A 15,195-nucleotide genomic window follows, 5' to 3' on the forward strand; every position below is an offset into this window, starting at 1 on the left:
ATGTATTGTTTCCTTCGAGAGCATTTCAGTACAGCTAAAACAAAATATTTATTTCATCGTCCCTCTATCTCAGTAAGAGTAAAGCTGTTCACGGATGTCGGAATGTCAGTTCTAATCTGATTCGTTGCAGCACTTTGTCTCGCAAAGTAGGCGGGGAGATTGGGGGATGTAAGTGGGGTGCTCCCCGTCCCGTTCTCTAGGACAAACACAACAGATGACATGAGCGGCCTATCATCGGGGTTCTCCTGAACACACAAGAGTGCTACATGGATGCAAAGCAGAATTTCATCTGGTGAAGTATCTAAGATAGATGAGTCCGGCAGCTCATTGGTCCTATCTTCCTTCCACATATTCCATGACTGAAACAACCAAAACATCATATCAGTATTATTTTCAATATCCAACAAAAATGCTTACACTTTCCTAACGAAATTTGACAAAATTCATGTGTACTCACATATACTGTGAGGCTAGGGAATCCCATGGTTTCACTAATGGAGTTTCTCCTTATACCAGTTACAACCTCCAGTAGTAACACGCCAAAACTGTAGACGTCAGACTTGGTAGAGAAGACACCTTCCATTGCATACTCAGGAGCCATGTAACCACTGTTTGATCATTTTAATTACAAGATGTGTCTAATGGGAGTTAAATTTACTGAAAAAACAATATGGGTTTTTTAAATGGATACTCACTATGTTCCAACAACGTGTTGGGTATTCGCATTTTCCAAGTTATTGCCAAAGATCCTCGCCATACCAAAATCCGCTATCTTGGGTTTAAAATCCGCATCCAACAAAACATTTGCAGCTTTGAGGTCTCTATGAATTATGGTGAACCTTGAGTCTTCGTGAAGATACCGAAGTCCCTTTGCAACCCCTTTGATTATACGAAAGCGTGTCGCCCAATCCAACAGCAATTTTCTCGACTCATCTAAAAACAGAAACAAATGTGAGAAACAAATTCAAGTTGTCATAGAAATCATGGTTTGTTATTAGAATACACACCAAAAAGGGTAGCATCTAAGCTCTTATTTGGCAGATACTCGTATATCAGGAGCTTTTCATCTCCCTCACTGCAGCATCCAAGAAGTCGAACCAAGTTTCTATGTTGCAATTTGGCAATTAGAATTACTTCATTCCTAAATTCTTTTGTTCCTTGTTGAGAATCTCTACTTAGCCTCTTGATTGCAACTTCTTGACCACCTAACATTCCCTACAGAAATATAGTGATAATCTTATACTTGACTTTGTAGTATGAAAAAAGTAGCTCTCTTTACTAGAATTAATCCTAGGAAAGAACATATTTAATGAGTTACCTTGTATACTTTACCAAAGCCTCCCCGTCCAACCATGCATGTTTCAGAGAAATTGTGGGTTGTGAAGGCAATTTCTTCTAATCTTACAAATGGAAATTCTTGATCATGGGGAGAGTTTTCTTCTTCAAACTCATCGGAGATACTCATACCCTCCAACCTTATATTCTTTTGCATTGTCCCTTTCTTGTTCTTGCCTGCTCCCATAATGTTAAAAGTGACTACATCTCTAATGAGAACATCACAAAAATAAGAAATAATAAAGTTATATTTGACCCCTAGAACTATTGATGTTTGTATACTATTCCCTAATTTATGAACTCATGGAACTAGAGGAAATAACCCACGAGGCACATCTACCACCCAGCCACCCACTCGCCTAGAAAAACACAGACAACCCTCAGTCCACAGATGTTGATCTGTTTCTCATCCCCACGATAACCAGTATCGCTATTGTTGCGATTGCATGAATATGAAAAGCGCACGAAGCAAATGTGGTCTGTATAACATGTGGAATCCACATTTTCCATCACTACATCACCACAAATAGTAGCTAAATCATGCTCTAAACCGTCTACAAAATTATTTGATCTAGTTTCCATTCATGTGTTAGAGGATTTTGTAATCTAAGGGTATATTGCGGTAGTAGACGATGTAGTTCAAGTTTAGGCGGTGGAATATACTCTCTCATAATGTGGTCAATATAACCTTCTACTAAACAGAGTTAACTAAACGTACCTTTGAATTTTAACCATGCAAGGGAGATGCATATGAGTACTAGAACACCAGAGCCTACAACTGGAAGCACAATCCTCACTGCATTGCTCTTTATTCTTTTACCTGTGCAACAAATTCATATACAAGAAAAAATGGTTTTATTATTTCTCGTTGAATGAGAAATAACCCTTTCTCAGTCATGGCGAACAACCATCAAACTTTAACATGATATTTGTGCAACTACCAGAGGGATGAAAAAATCCTGATCCAATGGCTGTTGTATTGACCAAGAAATAACTATTTCTAGTCACTAAGCGATGGTCCCAAACGAGTGATAGAACTAGAAACATGTTATTGAAAACAAAACAACTGGTAGAAAGAGGAATAAATGACAAAACCAATATGATAAAGAGGGAGAAACTGAGATCTAGTACCTTTGGTTGCAGCCATGCCTGCACGTCGAAGATAGAGTGTCTCGCCGGTGAGCTCCCCAACCTTTCCCGTATCTATTAACTCCCCAGACCACACCAAGCACCTCGTCACGTGTCCTTCGAACCTGCTGCTGCTCAGGTTGGCGAACGCATATGCCACACAGGAGCAATTGCGGCTACACTCCGCGGCACAGTCCTCATACTTACTCCTCCCTCCAGCAATAAACAAAAACCCATCAGGCGACTTCATCCCCGGCAAGGCCACGAAGCCGTCACTGCACCCTCGCAGTGCCTCCTTCCGTCGGCACCCTGCCGAGTATCTGCCACTGGTCCACTCTTCCATGCTACTCGGCTCAAAGCCATCGAGGCACCTGCATGTTGGCACGGTGGGGGCCTCGACCGTCTCGTCACAGTAGCCATACGGGCCACAGTAACTGTAATGGTTGCATTCAGCGGATGGAAACTTCCAGAGGACAACCCATGTTGATGACTTACTGCTCCAGCTTTGGATCTGAAACTCGCCATAGTAGGTTAGAACAATCCTTGTGCGTGGGGCGCCGTCGGAGAGGCTATAAGTGACGTATGCCTCATCGTCATTGTTGACATAGGCTACATAGATGATAAGATCACTGATATTTGTGGCCCCAAGTAGTTGTTGTTGCCGTAGGCTCATCACTAGATACCCTGTCCAGGGGGTGGCACGAGATACCGGGTGCTCGCCGTCCCACAAGAATGTTTGGAACGACCTGTTCGTGTCGCAGCCATAGGAGAAGCGCCCCCACGAAGGGTCGCTGGGACCTCTCCATGATACCAGGCGCTTGGTGGTGGTACGCGTCCTGTAGTTTATGCCGATCTTCATGCTGGGAAGGAATGTGTCTGTGCGTTGGTCGAAGCTCTGCCACAGGATGGTGCCGTTTGACGATCGGATGACGAAGTTACCGGTGTTTAGAAGCACTGCCGTCGGGGTAGACGAGACCGGACCATTGGTCAAGTTGGCTGTTGTCCAAACGACACGGCTTCCGCCACCACCATCAGAGAGAACCAGATTAGAGCTATTGGTGAGGGAGAGCTTCGGTGTTGAGGAAGTTGTGTTGGTGGCTGGGGTATTTCGGTTGGCGACCCACACAACGGTGAGCTCGGGGATGTCATTGTACCATACGCCTAGGTACAGGCTGGCCGGAGAAGAATTGGAGGGGTTGAAGAAGCCCAAGGCGAATCCACCATCATCGGAGACGATGGTGTTACCAGGGGACAGCGCCCTGCCAGGGACAAGCCGGTCTTGGGAAGTGCTCAACGGTAGGAAGAGAAGGATCATGACCGTGGGAGCCGACCAATCCATCGACCGATCAGGCCTAGATCTAAGTGTACTAGTTAAGGTCCAACTAACTATTTATGATAACTGGGAGCAATTAAGTACTTCCCGCAAAACAAAACAATAACTAGGAGTAAGTACATATTTGTACCGGTCCTGGTCAAGAAGCAAGTGATGCTTTGACGAATGCAGCATCCACGAATGTTCGACCGACGGAAGCAGATGATTGTATAATGCAATGTTCTTGGAATTCTAGTAGCTAAGACTTGAAAAATCAGCAGTCCACGCTGGAGTTGGGATGCCACCGTCATTGCTTACTTGTCGGATTAGTGACTGAAACATTAAGCTATATAGACGGATAGCTTTTGTGTATCAACACTTCTGGTCAGACTGCTTCTTGTGCAAATGCAACAGTGACTGTATGTATATACAAAGTGATCTTCGCGATATTTTTATTAACATGAAGTGTCAGCCTTACTCTGTCAAGTGCCTAATTATATAGAATCTCTTTTCAAAAATCCGTGCAAGTTCACCCTTCTTTTTTTGAACAAGACACCAAGATCAACTGTCAATTTGTTTGTTAATCAGCCATTGCAGTGTCCATTTGTTGACATCTGGAATCCATCTTATCCACTACTAGAACAGCGTTAATTTCTTGCCAAATTGCTGACCGGATCCAGCACTCGCGTCAGGTTGATAATGAAAGCGGATGACTAGAAAATGCAAAGCTTTGAATTCTGGTTCGAGTTGAGAGAGTCTTGGAGTTGACATTTCAGCTGTCCACGTACGGTACTTAACAGCTTACAATGGCAATGTCGCTGGTGTGAACTCAGCTGGTGGAACCGCGACACATGGCATGGATCCAAATCAGTGTCTCTTGAAACAAGCTTTACTGATTCTTTTCTTTATAAACCATGCACGAGAACTGCATGTGATCAATAAGGAGAACTTGGACGCACTTCGTGAGCCGCAATAGTATTTTGAACTGTACTTGAAAAGTTGAAAGTCTAGTGTACTTGAAGGAACTGAATCTAGCTGCCAACCCTGTACATATCACTATCAGCTCAAACTGGATCCCCACATTTAACTTGTATGAGGCTCATTTTGCAACTAGCAAAAATGGGACCTCATTTTCCATTGGGGCTCGAAGGACAGAAGGATATTAGTGAACTTGACATTTCAGATGCAGGCATAGTTGATCTTCTCCCTAATTGGTTTTGGACTGTATTCTCCAATGCTACATATGTAAATATCTCTTGTAATAATCAAATAAGTGGCCGGCTGCCAGCAACACTCTTATTTATGACTTCTGCGCAATTGCTTGACCTGTACTCACATGGCTTTACAGGTTTGCTGCCACTGCTACCAGAATCGTTAGCGTTCTTAGATATCGCCAAGAACGCTTTATCAGGACCACTTCCCCAAGACTTTGGAGCTCCAATGCTTCAAGAGCTTGTATTGTTCGTAAACCATATCAATGAAACAATTCCAGTATATGTCAGCTGCAGTGTGCGAGAGTACGAGAGTGTCGGGTCTTTCAGAAAACCTTATAGTAGGACAACTTCCCCAACTGCCATAGAAAGCTCTGGCACGAGCCCTCGGCATTACGTCGAACAGCTGCTGGGCAATACCACAAGCCCGGCGCAGCTGGTCAGCCTGAACCGAGGCTGTTCCTACCACGGTCTCTGTGTCGCTGGATGCCCCGCGAGGTCTGCCGCGCCCTCCGCTGATGCCAGGAGGAAGCACGAGTGGGGAGTGGAGGCAGGGGAGGCGAGGAAGTAGTAGTGGAACGGCTGCGGAACCGCCGGAGGAGACAGAGGGCGTGGCCGCGTGGGTGAGGAGAGGAGCGAGGCCTTTTTTTTCTCTCTTCTCCGTCTCTTGAGCCACGGGCCCATGGCAATGTATGTGATTAAGAGGTAGTACATTGGCCCATGAAGCAGATTACTTCCGGATTCAAGAACGCTCTCGTCCGCTTGATTCAAAAAACGTCCACAGAGTCAAAAAAATGTTCACCGGATTCAAGAAAAGTTCTTGAGCTCAAAATGTTCGTGATTTCAAAATAACGGACAATTTTATATCTTGATGAAAAAAATATGAGTTTTTTTAAATAATGATCAACATTTTTTTATTTGATGAACAAATTTTGACTTTGATGAACATTTTTTGAACTTGATGAACAAAATTTGTATTCAAGATACTTTTGAAAAATGGATGAACAAATTTTTAATTTGATGAACATTTCTTTAAATCAATGAATAAATTTTTATGAATATTATTAAAATTTGATGAACAATTTTTAAATTTTGATGAACATTTTTTAAATCCTGTGAAAAAAAATGAATTCGATGAAGTTTTTTCTACATTGATGCAAATAAATTAAATCGATGAACAAATAAATGTTCTTGAATTTGAAAAAAAGTTCACAAAAAAGTGAAAGAGAAAAAATGAAAGGAAAAAACTGGAGAATGGGCGCGCCCATACGAACGCCCGGCGCCAGGTCCCTTGCAGGCGACCTGCGCACCGTATAGGACCCCCCCCCCCCCCCCCAACTGCAGGTGCACTGGCATGGCGATTCCCACCTAGCAATGCACCTAGATGAGCCTGCCTGACCAAAGTGCTCTGCTTTCCTATTTTACATGCTGGCATTTTTGCTATGTTTTCATCACCTAGCGATGCACCTAGATGAGCCGGCCTGAACATTTTTCACATTTGTGAACAATTTTCCAAATCCATGAAAAAAATTCAAATTCAAATATATATTTTGAAATCAGAAAATAGTTTTTAAATTTTGCGAACATGTTCTGAAATTGGAGAATAATTTATAAATTAGTAATACTTTTCAAAATCAGAAAGAAAATTTTAAATATGTGAACATTTTTGTAATTAAAGAACATTTTTATATTGGTGAATATTTTTACAAAAAAATAAAATTCGTAGCAATTTTTTGGTATCCAAGAACTATTTTCAAATTAATGAACATTTTGTTCGAAATATGTGACAATTTTCAAATGCAAGAACATTTTTTATTGTAGGAACATTTTTTAAAATTCATGAATATTTTTTGTAGTTCTTAAAAATTATTAAATATGCGACCTGGCACACGTGCGCTACTGAGACGTGGTGAGTTGCCGCTGTGCATGATCGATACGTGTACAAAATTTGATGAAACTGATCTCGGTTACTTTTTGCTGCCGCTTTGGGTGGGTAGGTGGGGATGGGGGGCGGTCATGTGAGGTTGCCTTATGCCGCCAACCTTCTGCTCATTTGCATACGTCGTCAACACCTCCCGGACATAAGAAAAAAACATATGCCAACATGAAAAGGGCCCACGAAAAAAACATATGACTTTAAATTTGACAAACTTTTTTTTTATTTTGATGAACATTTTTTAAATTCGGTGAAGAAACTTAATTTGATGATGATTTTTCTACATTGATGAAAAAGATTAAGTCGATGAACAAATAAATGTACGTGAATTTGAAAAGAAAAATCACAAAAAAGTGAAATAGAAAAAACGAGAAAATACAAAGAAAAAACGAAAGGAAAAAAACTGGAAAATGGGCGGGGCCATACGAACGCTCAGCACCAGGTCCCTCGCGGGCGACCTGCGCACCTTTTAGGATCCCCGCACCTAGATGAACCCAGATGAGCCGGCCTGACCAAAGTGCTCTGCTTTCCTATTTTACATACTAGCAGTTTTGCTGTATTTTTTGGGGGTTTTTTGTGCTTTTTCTTTTCCCTTTTGACTTTTTCTTACAATTATTTTTTCCTTTCTTCTTTTTACTTTATTTTCTTTTTCTTTATTTTGAAGTCACCTATACTTTAACGGAATCATGAATATTTTACAGAATCTGGGAACATTTTTCACATTTGTGAACAATTTTCCAATTCCAAGAACAAATTTCAACTTCAAAAATATATTTTGAAATCACAAAATAATTATAAATTGTGTGAACATTTTCTGAAGGATAATAATTTATAAATTAGTAATACTTTTCAAAATCGTAGAGAAATTTTGAAATACGCGAAAAAAATTGTAATTAAAGAACATTTTTATAACCGTGAATATTTTGACAAAAAAAATAAAATCCGTAGCAATTTTTTGGTATCCAAAAACTATTTTCAAATTAATGAACATTTTGTTGGAACTATGTGACAATATTCAAATGCAAGAACATTTTTTATTGTAGGAACATTTATTAAAATTCACGAATATTTTCTGTAGTTCTGAAAAAATATTAAATATGCGACCATATTTTGAAATCTAGGAACAGTTTTTAAATTAGTGTAATTAATTTTTTTAAACTTGGAATTTTCTTCAAAACCACCAACAATTTTGGAAATTCTAGAAATTTTTCAAATTTTTAAAATGCCAAAAAAATTCAAATCCGTGAACCTTTTTTGGAATTCGAGGACACTTTCCAAATTCGTAATATTCTTAAAGTTTTGGATCTCCTTTTAAAGTTCATAGTTTATTTTCAAATCTCGAAACAAATAAAGAAGAAAAATGCAAAAATAGAAAAGAACAAACAGAAGACAAAAAAACGAAAGTAAAAAACGCTTCCCGCCTCGCATATGGGCCGACTCAAAAGCGCGCAGGGGAGCTGGGGTGATGTTTCCTCGCTATTCAGAGCGTAGGTCATTGAATAGGAGCTCTCATCTGGCGTCCCTCGCATTTTTTGAACTGATTTGTCGCCTCTTCTCATCACATAAGAGTTGTAACTCAAACGGGGAAAAGAAATGAACTCAGAACTCTCACTATTTTTGTTCCTTAAGTCGTAGCCATCTCGCGCCCAATTCTCCCTTAATGGTATTACGGCATCTATAGTTTGTCCCCTCAAATTTGGCTCCTCAAACGTCCGCGGATGGGTCCGATTAGTGCGAGCACATGTCGTTTTAAGTGCTCATTTGTGCATGCATATGATTGGTTGGTATGGAGATAGAGAGAGGAAAAGAAATAATGAAGAAGGAGAAAAGGCGGTCCGGGTGGGTCGCGTCCTACGTGGCAGACTGATCGGACGTGTCCTACGTGAAAGACTGATCGGGCCCTCATACCCTCCCCATATATACGTTGAATATGAGGATTTGCAGGCAGCTCGGACATACGAGGACAAAGTGGAAGGTCCAATTGAGTCACATTTTCCTTATATCTTGCCAGGTAGTGACCGAACTGTCCGTTCGGACATAAGGGGGGATATGAGGGGTCTGGTTGTAGATACTCTTACACCTTCTATCGGAAGTTTGGATAAACCGGTCGTGAATTGTTTGCCCCTTGTCCATAAAATCCCGGTAGAATTTAGAGAAACGAGTCACATTTTCCTTATCTCTTGCCAGGTAGTGAACGAACTGTCCGTTCGGACATAAGGGAGGATATGAGGGGTCCGGTTGTAGATACTCTTACACCTTCTATCGGAAGTTTGGATAAATCGGCCGTGAATTGTTTGACCCTTGGCCATAAAATTCCGGTAGAATTTAGAGAAACTAAGTTCTCAATTCATTGCTTTCTCCTCGAACTCATGTAATTCCAGACACGTTTGGTAGGATTTCACAAGGGCGTGTTTGATTGCCCGCGTCGATTTTGGCTGCATTGCATGTGATTCTCAGATGGGCCTGGCCGAGCAAAAACAACCTATAAACCACCATCTGCACATAGTTTGGTTGCCCGCATAGAGGTTAGCTTCATGAGGGAACTAACTTTTACCCGTTGTTTGGTTTGCTGCATTGCATTAGGCGCACATATTACTCATTGTGTGGTTTCTGTTGGAAATATGCCCTAGAGGCAATAATAAATTGGTTATTATCATATTTCCCTGTTCATGATAATACTTTATTATCCATGCTATAATTGTATTAACCGGAAACTCAAATACATGTGTGGATACATAGACAACAACATGTCCCTAGTAAGCCTCTACCGGACTAGCTCGTTGATCAAAGATGGCTATGGTTTCCTAGCCATGGCCATGAGTTGTCATTTGATAACGGGATCACATCATTAGGAGAGTGATGTGATGGACAAGGCCCAAACTATGAACGTAGCATATGATCGTATCAAGTTTATTGCTATCGGTTTTCTGCATGTCAAGTATATGTTCCTATGACCATGAGATCATGCAACTCACTGACACTGGAGGAGTGCCTTGTGTGTACCAAACGTCGCAATGTAACTGAGTGACTATAAAGGTGCTCTACAGGTATCTCTGAGGGTGTCTGTTGAGTTTGCATGGATCAAGACTGGGATTTGTCACTCCATATGATGGAGAGGTATCTCAGGGCCCACTCGGTAATACAACATCGCAACAAGCTTGCAAGCAATCACTACAAAAAAAATACACTTCCGTGATGATACGTGTTTGTCACAGTAGGTCGCGTTTTTTGTCATGCATGTACATCCATGACGATTTTAGGACAGAATCAAGATAGTCATACCTGTGTTGTCGTAGAAGTGTTCCATGACATTACCAAAATTATCATCACGGAAGTGCCCACTTCCATGACGATAAATCGCGCGTCACAGAAGTGCTTTCGTCAAGGGTGACCGACACATGGCATCCACCGTAACGGAACGCCGTTAAGCTATCGGGTCGGGTTTTGAATCCGATAACCCGTTAACAGCCCCGACCAATGGGGATTTTCCACGTGTAAAATTATCATTGGCTGGAGGAGACACGTGTCAGGTCCGCGTTGGCACAGGTGTCACTCATTCAATGGGTGAGACGCGCCTATGATATGTTGACACGTGGACCGGCCCATCAAGTTTAAATGGGTCGGCCAACTAAAGGCCCACAAGATTTTGCGGACCATAATGGGCTGGCCCAGCTAAAGGCCCACGAGATTTTGCAGACCATAATGGGCTGGGCCAGCTAAAGGCCCACAAGATTTTGCGGGCCATAATGGGCCGGCCCAGGTAAAGGCCCGCAAGATTTTTGTGTGCCATAATGGGCCAGCCCAGGTAAAGGCCCACAAGATTCTTGCGGATCATAATGGGCTGGCCCACTAAAGGCCCACGAGATTTTGCCGACATTAATGGGCCTGCCTAGCTGTAGGCCCACAAGATTTTTAGGACCCTAGTAGGCCGGCCCATTAACTGGCTGCCATGTTTTGGGCCAAATGCCGGCCCATATTTGATGCGGTCCATTAATGGCCTGCCACGTTCCGGGCCGAATAATGGCCCATATGAGATCCGGCCCATTAAAAGCCTACCACGTTCTGGGCCAAATTACGGCCCAGATCAGGTCCGGCCCTTTAAGAGGCTTTGGGCTCAATTATGGCCCATATCAGATTCGGCCCGTCAACTGGACGCTATGCTTTTGGGCCCACTTGCTAAAGGCCCCATTTAGTAATTCGGCCTGATATTAGTTTCGGCCTCTTAAGGGCCCGTTTAACATTTCGGCCCTAAATTAATTTTGTCTTGTTAAAAGCCCGTCATATAGTTGGGCCTAACTACGGCCCGGTTTGCATCCGGCCTGCTCGCAGCCGATATCTGATTGGGCCAAACAAGGACCGAGACAATTTTGGCCTGTTAAAAGCCCGTGATTTGATTTGCACAATCATGGGTCGGGGTCCATTTCGGGCTGCTGCCGGCCCATGTGCTGTTCGACACGTTTCAGGCCCAACCTACTTCCCAGCCTCTTAAAAGCCCATTGAGTTTTCTTAGGAAAAGAGGGTCGGGGGTTACTCAGCCTATTAAAGGCCCGAATCTACTAGTGGGCCAGTTTACTTTTGGCCTTTTAACGGGCCAAGATGACGAGGCCCATGATGCGGATCATACATCGTGATTGCATGACGGCCCGATTATGTACCGTAATTTTACGGTTTGGCCGGTTTACTGCGAAGATAGGATATATATACAGTAAAATAATTGCAGCATCGTGAATAAGAAAAAACCTAGACTATACAATAAAGAAATTACGGCATATTACATCCACTGGGCATCAAAGTTCGCCACTATGATAATAAAGCGCAAGCAGACAGCAGATTACATACACTGGGCATCAAAGATCGCCACCAGTGCAAATAAACACGCCGACAAATTAATATACAAAACTGACATCACTTCAATAGAGTTCAAGAAAGGTTAGCCCTGCTGGGGAGCTGCAGCACAAGTAGTTGAGCAAGATGATGAGACTGCGCTTGTTCAACACTTATATCTTCCTCACTCTGAAAGATAAACAAGCAGATAGATGATAGGTTTTGCACATAAAAGTATCAGTGCTGACAATTCATCACATTTCTTACTGACGAATAAAGTGACACAGTTTAAAATTGCATTAACACAATATGGTATTGTTCAGGTCAAGACATGGCAGGAAATGATATTGTGAAGGAGTTGGCAGCTTCACGACACCGCTGGATTACAGATCAAGAACTCATAAGTATCAATGGTTAGTGTGCTGTCAATTTATCCCATTTCAGATTGGCAAATAAAGAGACAGTTTAAATAATAGTAGAATGATATGACATTGTTCATAGTTAAGACATTGCAGAATATGACATTGTGCTGTAGTGGGTAGGTTCACCACACCACTGGATTACGGATGAAGAACAAAAGCATACATGCAGTGCAAAAGAAGATCACTTGCTCTGTATAGTTTAATTTACATGGTATGAGGAAGGAACTTGGTTGTACAACTAAAAACTTAAATTGAGAAGGACAAACTTTTGTTTATGAACTACATAATAAACTTTAAACATGCAATTAGAAGCAAACATCAAAAATAAACAGCTGTTGCAGTCATGCCTAACCAAATATACACAACAAAGTTTGAAGGCTTGAGAAGGACAATACATTACTGGTGAAGACAGGCTCTATAAAGCCCTTGTCCATGTTGATGGGGGGGGCAATTCAAGAAGTTTACCACAGAATCTTCTTCATAAGCATTGCCTTTATTCTACATTTTGTTAAGAGTAAATATAGATGTGATAATATACGAAAAAATAGAGAATATTTAAGATAAGATGAAGAGTGATGCTACATAACCAAGTAGCTATAAATGTATGTGCAGTGATATAGGCAAAAGGCACAACCAAGAGCAATGCACAACTAAACTTCTTTAGTACCAACCTTATGGTAAGAGTAAATATAGATCTGATGTGTAGAAAGGAGGGCAAAGGAAAATAAGCTGCAGAGTGATGGTACATGAACAACTACCTGTCAATATAAGTACACTGATAAAGGACAACATGTACTTACAAGAACAATGCAGAGCTAAAAAAATTCATTCGCATTGGATATATTCTACACTAATGTAACCATTCATACAGATCAGATAATTTGGAGCGAACAACTGATAAGCAAGCTATCATGCATACTGCTGTCACATAATGAACCTGGTATGTATGCAAGTACAGTGATACAGGACAACAGGTACTAACAAGAGCAAAGCAGCGGGCAGCATATTTACGATATCATGTCGTTCTTTTCAAACCAGAATTCTTCTTCGAGCAGATTTCCTGCAAAAAAGATCCGTAAGGCACATGTGAAAAAGTAGAAGTTCAAATTGTCATGTGATTTCATAGACAGTACCTCATACTGGGAACGATACCAGTGCATAACAAGATTTTTCCATTCAATGTCTTGTAAATTTAGCATAGGAGACTTCACCGGAAATTCGTTTATAGACTTGCCATCAAAGTGTGATTTCCTTAGGTAACACCGATACTGCTGCAATGCTTTCTTGAAAAGCACAAGCAAGCTTTGCTCGTCATGACTATCCAGATTGACCCTCGCCTAGTTACAACAATGTAATGTAAATCATTGATGTGTTCAATCAGCAGAAAACAGGAAAATAATAACCATGAATAATAACACTTACATGTAAATTGGACAGGAATATGTGAAAATGGTGTTTATCTTCACTATAATCTTCCCATGATGGGAATATATGCACGTAGTCCCTAAAAACATTGAAAGCATTGTCTTTTAAACTGGAAATAAATGGAATGGGGTTCCAATCTGCAGGAATTGGCCGTCTTTGCAGTTGGGATAGGTCTTCGGCCGGTGGACTTGCTGTACTTTTTGCTGGATTGGGATTTTTCTGTGGTACGGCTGGTGCTATGGCAAATGAAATCGGTATACCTTTTGTTGGAGTGCAGGTCCTGTGTGGTGGGGCTAGTGGTGTGGCCAGTGAAGTATGGGTACAGTCTGCTGGAGTCGGTCCTACGTTTTGTGTCACTGGTTGTACAACCAATATAAGTGGGGCGCTGTCTGATTTCTCCGGCACCACCACGTTTTTCAAGGACTTTGCTGGTGCTCCTTCAGGTTCGGCAATCACCCTCTTCCTTTTTGATGTCTGATGCACAAGAACAACATTTGAGTGGAAAAACATGGTATGATGACAGATGGAATATGTATTGATAATGGATGGGCATGGCATCTCGAGTTATATGATGAGTAAACTAAGCAGATGGAGGTGCAACAAAGTAGAAGAAATGCAAGACAACATATGCAAGATACGCGCAATCAATAAAACCTTGCCAAATTAGAACAAGCACCTTGATGGGTGAACAGGACAGGCCATTTGCCTTTGACTCCTCGAGGTTAGAATAGTCATTAGGATGATATTCTAAACAAGAATCAACATATGAGGAGCGTATGAGTTTCATTGCATCCAGAATGGCACTCAATGCCTTGGTGCCAATTTTGTATAAGTCATTGCAGTGTTTAGCTTCAAGAGTGGACTGCTGCTAGTGCGACACAAAGCAGCTACACAGATCATAGTGTAGATATAACGGGAAAACCTTAAGCATCAGAGTAAAATCAGCAAAGTGGAACTTGCTGGAATATATGTGCTAGTACTGCCGGTACGGCTAGAAAGGCTTCAGATACCAGTTCTCTTCAACTGAAGGTGCGGTACTGTTTATATCAGTGTAACTCTCAAAGGCGACACAGCTCCCCGCATTTCCTTGTTATCCTTATAGGATTCAAGTGGGTAGGTGACTACAAATCCTATTCCTATGTTTACAAAATCCTACGAATCAAAGAGGCTCAAAGTGTCCATCACAACCGACCGTATAGACCTCTACACTGCAAATGTCCCTGCTCATCTTCAGTACAAGGAACATACTGTACTAATATCATACTCCCTCCATTCCAAAATATAAGTCTTGGTAGAGATTTCCACTATGGGTCACATACAGATGTATCCAGATACATTTTAGAGTGTAGATTCACTCATTTTGCTCCATATGTAGTCCATCGTGGAATCTATACAAAGACTTGTATTTATGAACGGAGAGAGTACATATTATAGAAGAACGGAAGAGGAACATGGTAAAGAAGAGCAAGCAGATTTTGGATAATAAAATGTTGGTTGCGCAGTGCCCACACATGATGAACCAGAGAGCATTAAGAATGCAACTCCTAGCTGTTTCTCGACCATTTCAGGCGGTTGGATGAAGATCCTACGTCTCCTAACCCA

At 41.6% G+C, this 15,195-nt stretch overlaps 1 protein-coding gene across 1 annotated transcript; it reads right to left on the bottom strand.

The window, feature by feature from the left end:
* On the bottom strand, positions 1–5,632 carry LOC123116818 (receptor-like serine/threonine-protein kinase SD1-8). The gene is made up of 7 exons (XM_044537715.1): positions 2,467–5,632; positions 2,054–2,155; positions 1,319–1,512; positions 1,008–1,215; positions 696–933; positions 458–608; positions 1–359 (listed from the first exon to the last, which is right to left on the bottom strand). The coding sequence occupies exons 1-7, from the start codon at positions 3,800–3,802 to the stop codon at positions 54–56; spliced, it is 2,535 nt and encodes an 844-aa protein (XP_044393650.1). The 5' UTR covers positions 3,803–5,632; the 3' UTR covers positions 1–53.
* Between the last annotated feature and the right edge of the window lie 9,563 nt (positions 5,633–15,195).

The sequence above is a fragment of the Triticum aestivum genome, chromosome 5B (assembly GCF_018294505.1).
Source record: "Triticum aestivum cultivar Chinese Spring chromosome 5B, IWGSC CS RefSeq v2.1, whole genome shotgun sequence".
In the NCBI taxonomy this organism is placed as follows: Eukaryota; Viridiplantae; Streptophyta; class Magnoliopsida; order Poales; family Poaceae; genus Triticum; species Triticum aestivum.